We start from the raw sequence: 15943 nt of genomic DNA, 5'->3' as shown, positions 1-15943 counted from the left end.
AGTCACTTTTTTGTGTGTGAGTCGTGTGATGGGCTGTGAGGGTCCAGGGTCATTTCTGGGCTCTAGAAAGAGCCTTGGAGCTCTCTTGGTACCACCGTTTAAAAGAGAAATCAGCATAAAGTCTCTACAGTAAAGATGTTTATAACTGTAAGTATTAAAAATTGATTCATTCTATCCTACAGATAAAGCTATATTTAGATACTTGGCTTATTTTATTTATGTTTTAATGATGCTTAGTGAGTAGACAGGGATGATGACTTTGGTTCATTATTTATAAAGAAAAAAACCACTGAGAGAATAGCAATGCATTCTGAATTAAAATAAAGTTTCCTTTATCCAAGTCTCAAAAATTTCCCAGCTCCTCCACAAACCCCGCCCAAAAAACTCAAAAAGAATAATTTATGACACTAGATGGCAGCAAAGTGCAAGACTAGGAACTCAGACACCAGAACAGCAACCTGAATGGTCATTCGAAGACTTTTCAACAGTCACTCACAGTTTCCCCTTAAATCCCACCACCAGCTGCCAGGGGGGCCGCTGCACGACACTGATAACAGCAAGTTAGCTTCCACATGGTATAAAACCCAACAAGAAGATACTGCAGTCCTTCCTACGTTTAAGAGAAGGATGTGGGGGGAAAATCTGTTTTTAAACACAAACTTGAGTCAAAGGATGAAAGAACGGCATCAACAGCCAGACTCAGCATCCCTGACGGAATGGGCCGCCGGCGTCAGCTGGAGGCCCTGGAGCCTCCTGGCCACGCCTCGCCACTTCTTAACTCCCTCAAGGTCTCTGACCGCGCCCACTCTCTCACACCGTTACCCTGGACTGTTCACCCCGTGCCTGCCCTGCTCAGTCTCTCTCTGAGTCCGCCCCTTCTCTGCTCAAACACCTAGCAGAGAAACCCCACAAAGAACCAACAAGCGCCCACACTGGGCGCTGGCTCCCACCCCACGTCCTCCTCTCTTCAGACTCCTAGGAAGCTGGCTCTGTTCCGGCTGCCCCCATCTCCTGGCCCCCCACTCTCCAGCAGACCCCTTGCCCCAACAGGCTCCGCTGTGGCTGCTCCCACCGGACTTAAGTATCATGCCCACTTTTCAGATGTCTACACTGAGGCCACAAGAGGTTAGGGAACTTTCCAAGGTGATGCACAAGTAAGCGGCAGGACAAGCATCTGGAGGCAGGCCCGCCTGGCTCTACAGGCAGGAAAGGCAGGATGGGGTGACGCACCCACGTTCCCGAGGGCATTGCATGGGACTGGGGCGACTCACCCTTGTTGCCCAGAGCACTGGGCACAGCTGTTTGTACTTAAGAGGTGTTCGGTACATTTCTGCTGAATGAGTGATCTTTATCCCCAGTCTCCTCGCGGGACACAGATGTGACAGCCCGGAGTACCTTCTACAGCACAGGCTGCACACAAGCCCTGCAGTTGCCTCTCCTCTCACAAACGCTGCACCATCAGCTTGACACATCGGCCACTGCCATTCAGCTACCAAACTCAGAGGAGTTTTCATTTTCTCTCTTAAAAATTCTGAGATAAAGTGCTTTTCAAAAAGAGATGGGTAATCCCATCTCACAAGGAATTACTTAAGTGTGTGAGGACAAATTCTCTCCTTTCTACATCAGAGATGTTATCCCGAGCGTGATGACTGCCTGGTGACGGCGGAAAAGGCCAGCACTCACTGAGCAGCTCCTGACCTACTAAGAGCACACGAGAAGAGTGGCTCCTTTCACTGTGGCTGCAGCTGCTTATTACCGAGCCCGGGCTTCTGGACTCTGTCCTCTGGACTCTGGCCAGTGGGCGGTTCTGCCATGGATGCCGCCCCTCTGCTCAGGCTGGCCTCTTTCTGGGAGGGTCTGGGGCCCCCAGTCTGGGAGCGGGGCTCTGGTGAGTGCTGGGGACATCCTGCAGTCCAGCGCCCACTATAGCTCCCTGGGCCAACACGACCCAACCGTTTCTGCCACCTGGTTCCCTGCACATCCTGAACCCATGGGACCAGACCTCGGTGCCAGTGCCCCCTCTCGAGGCCCCAGCCCTTGCTGCTTGGGGAGCCTGTTCCTTCTGAAATTTACTAGGCACCAGAGGGGATGAGCACAAAACTGCCCAAGGAGATAATGTGGCCTCAGTACCGGGCAAGGGGGAGGGCTCCCTGGGTTAACAGCCTTCACTTTGATATGAGACTGGTCATTCCAAGTGCTGACGGATGGATTTCCCAAGGTGACACTAGCCTCCCCCTAGTATAGGTAACACCTGGTACAGCACCTTACATAATAATTACCAATGTTTGTATGTGCGTGTGTGTGTGGTAAAAACGGCGACACATAAATTTACCACTGCGACCATTTCTAAGTGTGCAGTTCAGTGGTGTTAAGTACATTCACATTGTTGTGCAGCCATCACCACCGTTCGTCCACAAAGCTCCTTTCAGTTTCCCAAACTGAAAGTCTGTTTCCATTACATACTAACCCTTCCCACGCCACCCCTCCACCAACCGTTCTTTCTCTCTGAAAGTCTGACTACGCCAGGGACCTCAAATAAGTGGAATCACAAAGTATTTGTCCTTTTGCAATTTAGCTTACTGAGCATAATGTCCTGAAGGTTCATCCATATTGTAGCACGTATCAGAATTTCCTCCCTTTTTAAGGCTGAAAAATACTCCAGTGTATGGAGAGACCGAATTTCGCTTGTTTGTTCATCCCTTGATGAACACCTGGGTTGCTCCCACCTCTTGCCTAGTGTGGATAATGCTGCTATGAACACGGGCATGGAAACATCTCTTTGAGATCCTGCTTTCAATTATTTTGGATATATGTACCTAGAAGTGCAACTGTCCAATCATATGATAATTGTTTTAATTTTTTGAGGAAAATTTACTGGTTTTAAAACATTTACTGTTGATCAATGTACCCTTGGGTGGTGCACCAAAATAAAAGCAAACAGCTCTGCACTGCCCACGAAAGCTTGTGGTGGGGATGAGGGCTCTTTCCAGATGCTCAGCCTTCAGGAGTGAACATCCCCACAGTATGACTTAGGGTCATGTAACACATGTGTTTCAAGAAGTCACATTTGTTAATTCTGGAGGGTTGTAGCCATAATCCTCATCCCAAGACAGAAAGCCAACAGAAACTTAGGTAATGAATATGCATGTTCTGACTACTTAGTCTAGTGTGAGTACTTGGAGAACCTGCACTTAAATCTGAGATTTGCAAGTGCCGGGGAAAACTTGTATGAAAAGAATGCTGAGTTAACAAAAAACACGGATTTATTATATAAAATCATGTCTGCACAATGACAATATTAGGATCGTGTCGATACTGGGTCATTCAGGGTAATTGCAAAGGAGTTATTTGCGTCTTTTGTGATGTTTTAGGGTTTCTTTATAAGGCAGGTCAAACTATTCCCAAGAAAACCAGGCAGCTTCATTAAAACACAAATCAGAACAGCACCCAAACCAAGCCCACCGCCTGACGCACTCAGGAGACACCGGGCGGAGCAGCCGGAGTCTCCTCCTACTCCCGGGACCGCCACGGGCGGGGCTGGTGAGGCTTCCAGGAGCGGACGGAGCGGGGGAGGAAGAAAATGCCGAGGCGGAGGAGCTGGTTTTACAAGCCACCCCAACGGGCCTGGACACGCGCTGTTCCAAGAGGGTGCTGATTCCTGCCATATTCCTGTTACGGTCACTCACGAAGAGCGTTCCAACTCTTACTTATAATCAGTATCAGGAGCTTAGGGACCCAGAAAAGACATCATTCAACATCTCAGAAAAGTAGAACTCTGACAAGCAGACGAGTCTCATCATGTGAAAACGTATCTTTGGTCTTTTCTCCTCAAATGCTGTGTCAGCACAGGGCTCACTCTCATACTGGTCACCCAGAGCGAGACCAAAAGGAGCTCTGTGTCCACATTATAATAACCGGGGATCACTCATAGAGCTCGGCTAATCCTGAGATAATCAAAACAAAATATGCAATAAAACCATCAGAAACTCCACTGAGAACTCACGCCTCTATTAAATAATCAGGCTAAACGGCAGCCATTACATGCCTGCTCCCACAAGCAGGAGACCCAGAGGACAGCGACCAGTTTTCTCCCCGCGTCCCTTGAGAACAGCATGCTGCCTTTCTACAGCAAGTGTCCCATCAGTAAGTGCCCCCCATGATGGAAGAAACCGTGGGGCAGGCACAGAAAAGCAGGTATAACTCCAGTTTCCTTACATGGAGAGAGATCTCTGAGGTCCCAGCTTCTCTGGAGGAGGGTAAATATATTGATAAAAATATACTGACTTTGTTATATTAAGTATGCATGCTGCAACTTCTAGTGTAACCATAAACAAAATTAAGAAACAGTAGATGGGGAAAATGAAAAAAGGCAGGCTAGAAAAAAAGCAAAAAAGAAAAGTTGAAAGAGGTAGGAAAAATAATACAAAACAGGTACCTAACATTCCAAATGCCTCAAAGATACAACAAACATAAATGGGCTACATGTTTCGTGTTAAGCGACCTAGATCGACAGATTAATACAATTCTAACAATAAGCTATTTACAAGTGACGTAGTGACGTAAACCAGAGAAAGGGACTGAGAGCGATAAACCAGGCAAATTCTAACCAAAAGCTGGCATAACTATAACAGTATCAGTAAAACAGATTTTATCTAAAGTAACACTTTGAATCTTAAAGAGAGCCCTTACATAAAAGTTTCAAATTACAAGTTATATCAATTTTAATTCCGTATCCCTGACACAACAGAGTATCAAAATGTACAAAGCATGACAACTAGAATTATAAGGAAAAATGGGGAAAATTCATGATGAGAACAGGATATTTTCACATGCCTCTCAATCACTGGTAGAAAATTGACCCAGGTTCCCTCTATCCCTGCCCCCGCCCCACAAATCAGGAGGAAACAGGAGATGTGAGCAGCCTCATAAACTTGACCCAAAAGATCCATGCAGACATACGGTACAGATCACCAGAATACACACTTCCCGCCCCCAGCACCCACAGACAGGGCAGAACACTGACCCTGGGGTGGAGATGAACGTGGCCTGAACAGAGCTGCAGCCAACGCAGCCACCGCATGAGACGAGTGAGGCCCACTCTGCTCTCACCAGCCACTGAGATGGGAGGGGCTGCGATGTAATCCACTGAAAGCTAATATATCGAGTTTATTAATCATTTTTCTTTGGAATTAACTGCCTGGGGCAGAAATGAAAGCAGTCCCTCACCCAGCACTCCTGTCAAAAATACTTCAGTAAAAACTTCTGAATACTTGACCTCGAATTTCTACGAGAAACTTACCAAGTCACAGAACTCGAACACCAGAAGATAGGGGATTGCTTCTACACACTGTCCAACACACTGAAGAATGTTTGGATGTTTAAGAATACTGGTAAAAAAAAAAAAATGACAATATTGTTCATGAGGGAGCTGGCTAGTAAACCTGTTCAAACAAACTCCAAATTTAACATTCATAATGATGATATGATTCACAATTGATGATATTTAAATATGATCAACTGAAAAGAACAGAGTAAGATTACATTTAACAGATGTATTCTGTTATGTAATGAGTAAATAATTCAAAGCCAATCACGTGAATATTTTCACAAATTAAAACAAAACTCCTAAGAATCTTTAACTTTAGTAATTTAAACTTATATTTATTTGTTTATTTTTTTAAACAGAGGTACTGGGGATTGAATCCAGGACCTTCTGCATGCTAGGCACCACTCTACCACTGAGCTATACCCTCCCCTAGTAATTTAAATTTATAGATACTATTTTGAAGTAGCATTTAAAAGAAGACAGACTATATACACAAATTCAACTAGCACTTCAATCCACATATTAAATAACCCAGTTACTTCTTAGGCTTTCTAGCTTTTATACTATTTCCATAAACCACAGTACATGCAAACTCTTTCTGGAAAATATTTTGTCCAAAAGACAGTTTAAAAAAAGAAAAAGATATGCCAAAATGGTGTTTTAAAAAAATTCCATTTTGAAGCAATAATGAACTAACAGCTGCAAAGACAGTACAAAGAGGCCCCATGTCCCCCACTGGTGACACCTGACACAGTCGAACTAAAATCCTGAAACCGGGGCACTGACACCAGGGCACACGGTGTGCACTTCTGAGTCCTGTGATCACAGGTGCAGATTCGTGTGAGCACCACTCCACAGAAATACAGAACTGCCCCGTCACCACGAAGGTGTCCCTCATGGTTCCCTTTGCTGTGCAAAAGCTTTAAAGTTTAATTAGGTCATATATGTTTATTTTCACTTTTACTTCCTTTATTCTAGGAGACAGACCCAAAAAAATACTGCTGCGATTTACGTCAAAGAGCGTTCCACCTATGTTTTCTCTAGGAGTTTTAGAGTATCCAGTCTCACATTAAGGTCTTCACTCCATTTTGAGTTTATTTTTGTATATGGTGTTAGAGAATGTTCTAATTTCATTCTTTCACCTGTAGCTGTCTTGTTTTCCCAGCACCACTTATTGAAGAGATTGTCTTTTGGTACTGTTTTGCATTTCTGTCTTTTACTGCTGAGTTCTGAGAGTTCTTTATAAATTCTAGATATGAGTCACAGGTCAGGTATGAGGTTTGCAAGTATTTTCTCCTAGTTGATAATTTATCTTTTCAACCCCTTACCAAGGTTTTTCACAGAGCAAAAGGTTTAATTTTGCTGATACCAATTTGCCCACTTTTTTTTTTTCTAATGGGTCATACTTTTGGTATGACTTTTAAAAACTCTTCACCAAGCCTTAGGTCCCGAGATTTTCTGTTATATTCTAAAAGATTTACATTTACTTTTGAATCTATGATCCATAGAGTTAAGTTGTTTACAAGACATGAGACTTAGCTCAAGGATCCTTTTTTTCTCTACAAATATCCAACTGCTCCAGCAAGTGTTGTTGTTTTTTTTTCCCCAGCTTGAAAAAGCCATCCTTTCTCCATTGAAATGCTTTTGCACTTTTCTCAAAAATCAGTTGAACATACCTGTGGAGCTATTTCTAGGTTCTGTGCGCTGCTGCACTGGCTTCTGTGTCTCTCCGCCAGTAACACCGTCCTGATTACTACAGCTATATGAGGTCCTGAAATTGGGTTGAGTGATTCCTCCAACTTTTATTATTATTTTTCATAGTTGTTTTGGCTACTCTACTTCCTCTGCCTTTGTGTATAAATTTCAAATATTCTTGTAAATAGGTTTTTAAAACCTTGCAGGGATTTTGATAGGAACTGCAGGTATTTGATGGGAAGAACGGACATCATCATGACTCCAATCCATGAATATGGTCTGTCTCTTCATTTATTCAGATCTTTGGTTTCGTACATCAGTTTTTATAGTTGACAGCATACAAGTCCTGTACACGTACTTAAGTACTTCTTTTCTTGTTTTTGAGCAAGTGTAAAAGTTATTCTGGTTTCCATGTGTTCACTGCTTACAGAAATAAAATTAACTTCTGTATGTTGACCATGCATCCTGTAACCTTGCTGAATTCCTTTTAGGTTTAGGGGATTTTTTTGTAGATTCCTTGGGATTTTCTACGTATAAGCGGAGACATTTCTTCCTTTCTGAGCTGTATATGTCTTTTGTTTCCCTTCCTTGCCTTACTGGAGTAGTGGGAACTCCGTGTTATTACTGAATAGCAGGGATGAGGGTGAATATCCGTGTCTCGTCCTGATCTCAGGAGCAGAGGCATTTAGTCTTTCCCACTAAGTATGATGCCAGATATAGACTTTTTGTACATGTTCTTTATCAAGCTGAGGAGGCTCTCCTCCAATTCCAGTTTTCAGAGAGTTTTTATCTGTGGGGTTTTGTCAAATGTTTTTCTCCAGCAACTGACAGGACCATGTGACAGTTCTTCTTTACCCAGTTTATACAGTGGATTACACTGATTTTCAAGAACTGAATCAGACCAGAGTCCCAGGAGCAAATCCCAGTCAGTCATGATACATAACTCTTTATATACTGCTGAATTCATTTGCTAATGTTTTGGTAAGAATTTCTGCATCAGCATCAACGACAGAGATACTGGACTACAGTTTTCTTTTCTGTACTATCTTAGTCAGGGGTAAAAAACGAGTTAGGGAGTGTTCCCTCCTCTTCAATTTTCCGGAAAATAATATGTAAAATGGGCATTAATTCATCTTTACACATTTTGTAGAATTCTCCAGTGAAACTGCCTAAGCCTGGGGATTCTTTTTGCGTTTTTAAGTCGCAAATACCATTTTTAAAAATACTCACAGGTCTACCCAAATAACCTATTTCATACTGGTGAGTTGGGGTTTGTGCTTTCTGAGGTGTTGGATCATTTCACCTGAGGTGTCAGATGTATGCTATGTGGCGCTGTCAGTCCCTTACCACCCCTTTGCTGTCTGCAGTGCCATCCCTGTTTCATTCTTGTTATTAGTGTCTGTGTCTTCTCCCCTTTCTCTCAGTATTGCTAGAGGTTCATCTATCTTCTTATCTTTCCAAAGAGCCCACTTTATGTTTCACTGATTTTACCTATTTTTCTGTTTTCAATTTTATCAATTTCCACTCTTACTTTGAATAGTTACTCCCTCTGCCTGCTTTCAGTTCATTTGCTCTGTTTCTAGTTGGTTAAACTATGAGCTTAGATTACGGATTTGAGACTTCTCCTCTTTTCTGATGTAACCCCCTATAGGTGAGGTGGTGTTTCTCTCTCCCTGCTTTTGAGGTTTTTCTGTCTTTGGTTTTCAGAAGTTTGACGATGAAGTGCCTTGGCGTAAATTTTGGGGGGTTTATCCTGTTTGAGATTTGCTCAACTTCTTGAATCTGTACAGCTGTCTTTTCCAAATCTGGAAATTTTTATTTCTTTTCAATCTGGGGTGTCTGCGGCGTGAATGTTGAGATTTTTTGTCAAAGTCCCTCATGTGTCTGAGGCTCTTCTCAGTTTTTTAAAAGTCTATTTTCTCTTTGTTGCTCGAGCTGGGTACTAGCTATTGTTTTATCGCCAACTTCATTGATTCTTTCCTCTGTCCCCTCCATTCTGCTTGCTGAGCTCATCCAGTGAGCTTTTATTTTGGCTATTAGATTTTTTCAGTTCTGAAGTGTCCATTTGGGTCTTCTTTATGTCATCTCTGTCTTTCCTGAGATTTGGCACTTTTTCATGTGCTTCAAGGTGCTGTAATTTAATTGCTCATGGAAGCATTTTTACGACGGCTGCTTTAAAATCCTTGTCAGGTGACCTTAACGTCTCTGTTATCCTGGCGTCGGTGTCTGTTGTCTTCTCTTATTTGAGCGGAGTTCTTTTTGTTCTTGGAATGATGAGTGATTTGGATTGAAACCTGGACATTTTGGGGCTTATAAGACTCTAGATCTTATTTAAATTGTGTATTTTGCAAGGAGAAATCCCAAAGTAGTTTAAAACACCTGATTTTCAAAAGATCACAGACCTTGTTTACAAAACATACATTGTGGATTACTTACTAGTACGGTTCCCCATTTTTCAAAAAAGTATCCTGCTCCTTGGGGCTGGCACTTGCTTTTAACTCCTTCACTATTACTCTTGCTACGCTAGTGCCTGTGTAAATCTCTCCAAGGAGTACCTGAAACCAAAGAACAGTTTTTCATTTCACTTCTTTCAAAATGGTAAAGAAGTATGTTGTTACATTTATTAGGAAACAGAATACAAGAAAAAAAAATCAGGGAACAAGAAGATGGTCTTCTATTGTCTTAAATACTACCTCACAAAAAGCCTGGAAAACTAAAATACTTTCCTTCAGTTTTAAAACATTCATCAGATATTTACAACATTCCTCCATTTATGTGTACTTCTTTCCTATTTACTTAAAAATGTATTATACTTGCATGGAAATTGCCGGTGACATTACAGAAGAGTAATTTATAAGTTCAGTTCAAACACAACCCACATATTTCTCAAAAACACTTCACCTGAGTGTCACTATTTTGTCTCCTCCACATGACAAAGTAAACTGACAAACAGCCAGCATACAAACTACCACTGCATTATAACGTTAAAAATCCACGGCATTTCAACTATTTCAGGCCTTTATCTTGTGCTAAAACTTCAGTCAAAGCACAGAGAAAAAAAGGAAGAAAAAAAAAAAAACTCATGTCAATATTAAAAATGTTTAAAGTGAAAATCAAAAAAAAAAGGCACAGGGAAAAAATATTCCACTGGAATTAACAGAACACAAAATGAGAATGAAAGAATAAGCTACAAGTGAAATACTAAGCACTAATACAGGACCAATGCAAAGACATTGCTAAATACAATATTTAAGATGAAAATAATTATGAAGTAGAAGTTTTTATTAATTTGAGAATGATCAGCACTAAACAGCTTCCTTTTAAAATAATCTTTTATATTTTTATAAAATAGATGACTGGAAATAGAGAGTAAGAATTTGAACAGACGGGGGAAAGGGGGGAGGGAAGAGATAAATTGGGAATTGGAAATTTGCACCTTTTCGGGAGGGATGGAAAATGTCAGCTATCTTGATTGTGGTGGTGGTTTCACAGATGTGTATAGCTATCAAAATTCAACAAATTGTACATCTGACATACGTGTAGTTTACTGTACTGAAATTATACCATAACAAAGTTGTTTAAAAAAATTTTTTTAATAAAAATAAAATCTTTCATGGTTTTCACTCCAAAAAAAAAGAAAAAGAACTTGAACAGAATTTAATGTGTTTGCTAAGAATATAACGGTACAAAAATAAACAGAACAAGAAACTCTGGTAATTAGGTGATATTCCGATTCAAACAACCAGCTTGTACAGATATAAGGAGCCCAACACATCTGTGGTCCCAACCTGAAAAGAGGGAGATTAGGGGACCACTGCAATGGCCTGGCTCACTGTCTCTGTCGCCACCACTGCTGTCATTCTTGGAGGGCGATGTCTGCGGGGACTGTCCACTCAACACCTGGACCTGGCAGTTCTCTGGCCTCACTGACCTCACTTCCTCCAACCCCATCTCAGCAAACACTCCCAGGGCTGTAGACTTGTAGCTAATAATTATATTATGTCCAAAACCTTGCATTTTAACTTCTCTACCCATCCTTTGACTTCAGCTCACTTACTTCAATAGTCTAGTCCAACTTGTCCCTCAAATCCACTATGCTGTCCCTACCACAGGGCCTAGCTCCTGTCCTGGACAGGTTAGACCCCACAATCTCTCAATGTCATCACCCACCTAGTCCCTCTCACTGAGATACATTAGCTTAGCCAAGCCCCAATGGCACTTAAATCCAACTACTTGCCAATAATTTAAAAAACACCAAAAGTAGACAAAAACACACATGCAGGATGACTGGGCCCACTGTAAATTTACGAGGGTCCTGCCCACCCTCCCCACGCTTCCCGAGCTGATATACCTCCCCAAAGGACTCCTGCACACCTCCCCTCCTACTCAAACTTCCAGTGCATCTTTTAACTCCTCCCTTCCAAACTGGCCTCCTATTTAATTACTGAACAAAATAATCAGAAATGAACTTCCTCATTTTAACACCAAATCTACCTGCCTTTGTCCACATCCTCTGTGTTTGCTCCCATTTCAAGAGAGAAACTGTCTCTGTGCCTAAGACCAAGTCCTACAGATGTGCCATGGATCCCGCCTACAATTACACCCCCTCTAATGTAAACACACTAAAACAGCCGCACACCCTGTAAAAAAACAAATCAAAAAACCTTCCCTTGGCTCTTGGATGGCCCCAAACGGCTCACACTCCATCTCCCTGCTCTTCTAGATCAGAGCTCCTCAACAGAGCTGTCGATGTGAACCCACTCCTTCCCTCGAACCCACTGCACGTGAGGACAGGACCCCTAAACTGTACCTGAGGACGCAGTGGACCACATGCTGCTGGATCCCAAGCCTCCCAGCCTTCGTCTTACTCAACACATCCACGAATCTACTCCAGTTCATCCCCTGGAATTCCGTCTTCACCGACATTCACAACGCCCCTCTCTCCTACCTCATTTCTTCCTCACTCTTGATTCCTCTGTCTCCCTCCCTGGTCCCCTGACTGTGCTGACCTCTTCACGCTGCACAGCCTTGGGACTCAGTCCCTGTACCTCCCCCAGTTGTCTGTGTTCATGTTCTCAGTGATTTCATCTAGCTTCTCACCTTTAAATACCATCTCCATACTGAGTTCTCCCAAGTTCACATCTGTCTTGAACTCTCGATTTGCATTTTCAACTGCCTACGTGACATCTCCATTTGGATGTCCGAGACCACCTCACCCCTGACTTCCTGCTCCACGTCTGCTTCTCCCCAGTCTTTCCCACTTGAGCTGACAGCAACTCCATGATTCCTGCCAGTCAGGCCATAAGCCGTCACCCTGACCTCGCCCCTTCTCCATCCTCCGTAACTGACCCATCCCAAGTCCTGCAAGCTCCTGTCTGAATAGCTACCATTCCATGCCATTATCCAGGGCCAAGCCTGCCTGCATCCCTCCCTGTGCGACTGCAGGAGACTTCTTACCAATTTCCCCACTTCCCCTTGGCCCTCCACCAAATGACTGCCAGGGCGATCCTTTTAAGATGTAACCAGATGATAGCACTCACCCTGAGATGCTGATTCCTGCCCCCTGCCGCGGGACAGCCGATGTCTCTAAATGCAGGAAATACCTCACATCACCTGGCTCCCCACGCCTCTCTGAGACTGTCTGCTACCACTGACTGTTCACTGTCTGCTCACCGACCCCCTGAACCCCTACCAGAAATTCTCAATATCCATAGTCAGGACTTGACCATCTTCCTCCATATTGTACTCCCAGGACCAAGAACAATGTCTGGTACATAACAGGTTTTGAGAAATGGTTTGGAAGATTTGGTAACTAATGAAGTTGGGATGACATCAAAGATACAAGACAGATACTCTTAACAGAAAGACAAGAAGCAGCAGACAGCTTAGTGCAGAGCAATACACCTTCCGGTGGGACCGCCCTGATGATGACGCAGTGACCACTCAGAGCCTTTCAAAGAGAAGGACTGCTGCATCATAGCAACAGTCGTCATGAAAACACCATTCCCTCTGCATAGTCTGTGGTAAAAAGATCAACAAAGCGTGTCACTGCAGGTCACTGGCAGGAGAACGGTTCTTCACAATGGTTTCCATGATCATCGTACTCTCTGTCTGCAACCCTAGAGTGGTTTAACACGTCGATCGCCATGTCACCCAAATCTAGGTGACAGCTTTGTTTCCCCAGGGGCCCTGTCACCCACATATGGGTGACACTTTTCTTCAACCATTTATGCAGTATTCTGAATTTATTCCGTGCAAAATGATGACATCCCAAGAAGAAACAGAACTGTAAAGAGGCTGAAAATTGAAAATAAGAAAAGAAATTGTTTTTTAAAACAATTCCAATTATACTGGAAAAACAAACAGATGAATTATAGGAACATGTACTGTCAGCACGTCGCACCGCGGTGACGTGTGAATGTGGGCCCCGCAGCAAACACACCCAATCCACAGTGGGCAATCCATGTGTTACGTGTCATTAGGGAGCGGGAGAGAAGGAGAAAGAAACAAGTAATTCAATTGGACGAGGATAAAAAGCTTCTAAAATTCTGGTCTCTTTTCCCTTCTAACCATTCTTATGCCAACAATTAGAAAAATCTCTAATACAGAAATAAAAGACCTTCCTGGAAAACCTCACACACCCAGGAACGCTGAAGCTCACGTTCCCATGTGGTGTCAGGGGCAGTGGAGACATTCAGCTGGTGCTGTAGCACAGAGAGCACGTAGGATCTCGCACGACACGATGCCAACTTGAAATTCTGAACAGTATAACTAGGAAGGCGAAATAGAAGTGAACAAATTTTACCTTTCCAAACCAGCCGTTTCCAATTTCCTGTATATAGTTTAGACTCTGGCGGGCAACTTGGGACTTCAAGCCTTCTGTAGGAAAAAGAATATTAAAAACAAAACGTGTTTAACCAAAATAAAATGTTAAATATATAACCTATAAAGTATAAACACTAACATAAATTTAACGTCTGCAATAATAAAGTTAGAAATAAATGCACAAAACATCTCTTTCTTATTTGTGAATCAGTATCATGCCCTGACTTTGAGCCCCTGGGCGTTGCCTCTGCTCTAACTGCTCTCCTGTAACCATGGGCGCCACCACTCCACTGGACTCACTCCGTCTTTAGTTTTGTGATGGAGGAGGGACCTCCAGACCTTAAGGGACTGTCCCCCACTACAAATACTGAAAATCTTATCAAAAATCATCAGTATCAACCTTACCAGAAGTTTGAGCTTTAGTTGCTATAAACCTCCTCCCAAATGCAGGACATCCCAGTAGAGGACAGCAGTGTCCTACTTAGCCAGGCAGGCAGTGCTGAGAACTAGCAGAGAAGTTACTACCAAAACAGAGGCCAGGAGCTTCTGTCCAAGTGTTCCATTTCAATGAATCAAGGAGACTAGTTTATTCTTATGCCAGACCCAGAGTCCAAAAGAAAGGACTCAGCTTTCGCAGGAATGCAACAGGCCTGACCGCTAGAATTTAGCTTCACCAGAGAGCAGAAGGAAGAGAAATTAGCAGCAGAGGAGACAGGCAGTCCAATTATTTTATGATTAGCAGCAAGGCTCCCTTCCTCACTTCTCTGAAATAACCCATGAAAACGTGACATCAGGATGTAAGGTCCTACCTACAGAAGGCTGGAACTGTGATGGAGCTGGGAGGGAGATATTTGGTACTGAAAGTGTGAAAACTTCCGCTGGGGACTGAACAGAGGGAGTATCTTCTGCTGGTGGTGTGAAATCTATCTCATCATCAAAATTATCTTCAAATTCCTAAAATAAAAGAAAAGCAACGTTATATCTAATATAAGTCAGCTTAAGAGCAAATACCAAAAACACTCACCAACATTTAAGATATGAACATTTACTCACTGACTTGGAACACACTGTCATAATTTTTTTCCCCCAATTTGTACTTACTTCAAGAAAAAAAGCATACATAATTGTGTTCTCCAACTCCAAATAGCAGAATAAATAATATTTGCAAATAAATCATACATGTTACGTAACTTTTAAAATGGGTAACTTGAAGTGCAAAATTTTCTAAAATGACCATGGAACTTAAAATGGAAATACTCTTCCAAAGTTCAAAATTTTATTTTTAAGTTACTACAGGTTAAGCTATTCTTTATCATTTTTCACTTTTACAAATCTCTTTGCATATTGAAAAAAATTTATTTTTAAATACATGCATTTCTACTTGCAAAGCGATTTCAATCAAAATAAGGACAGATAAAAGACTCAGAAAAGTTTTTTAAAGCGAGTCCTACTTCTCTGGAAAGAGTAACAATGGAAAAATGACTAAACTGGGTAGAAAAATTATCAGGATCTGAACCACAAAGGTCAGTATACAACTGTGTAGCACAAAACTGCAATAAATACTCTAGGAACATCTGGCCCTTTAAAGATGGCAACCTTAAAACTGAGGCTGCAATAAGGAAGCTGTGGAAACCTTTTAAGTGACTTTGCCCAAAAGAGAGCCATCCTGACTCTTCCTACAGCATTCCAGTGAGCTGGGTCTGCCTTGGTGTCTGTGTTAATTTAACACACACACAGCTGATTATCAAGGTCATTCATTCAGATAGTTAAGGAGTACGGTCCCACCAGGCACTGTGACAGGAACTGAGACCAGGTCAGTGAACGAGACGGTTTTCACTCCTCCACAGAAGGTCCTGTTCATTTTCCTTTCCTACCACTTCCCTCTACCCTACCTCCAACGGAAGGAAGAAACTGAAAGCTGCAAGGGAGGATTTAAAATAATGTAACCTTTACGTTCTCGCATGCAGGTGAGAGGACACACCCTCATGTGTGTCACACGTGTCAAAGGCATCAGGACACTATTGCCACTTGTATCAGACGGAAGGAGAGCAGGACGCTTCAATCTGTGAGGCCGCCTCTCAACGGAAGAGCTCTGTC

The 15943-nt window shown here is 42.6% G+C and overlaps 1 protein-coding gene across 2 annotated transcripts in view; it reads right to left on the bottom strand.

The window, feature by feature from the left end:
• The window catches only part of LMTK2 (lemur tyrosine kinase 2), a 67810-nt gene that overhangs the window by 27951 nt on the left and 23916 nt on the right, over positions 1-15943 (bottom strand). For both annotated transcript variants that reach the window (XM_032460040.1, XM_032460041.1), the window contains exons 3-6: positions 14656-14800; positions 13827-13900; positions 9458-9576; positions 5300-5387 (exon numbers count right to left, since the gene is read on the bottom strand). In XM_032460040.1, the coding sequence (XP_032315931.1) occupies positions 5300-5387; positions 9458-9576; positions 13827-13900; positions 14656-14800 (426 nt within the window). The remainder of the gene's footprint in view (positions 1-5299; positions 5388-9457; positions 9577-13826; positions 13901-14655; positions 14801-15943) is intronic.

The sequence above is a fragment of the Camelus ferus genome, chromosome 18 (assembly GCF_009834535.1).
Source record: "Camelus ferus isolate YT-003-E chromosome 18, BCGSAC_Cfer_1.0, whole genome shotgun sequence".
Classification (NCBI taxonomy): domain Eukaryota; kingdom Metazoa; phylum Chordata; class Mammalia; order Artiodactyla; family Camelidae; genus Camelus; species Camelus ferus.
The sequence above is the reverse complement of the archived record's forward strand: the minus strand, read 5'-3'. Positions and strand labels throughout refer to the sequence as shown.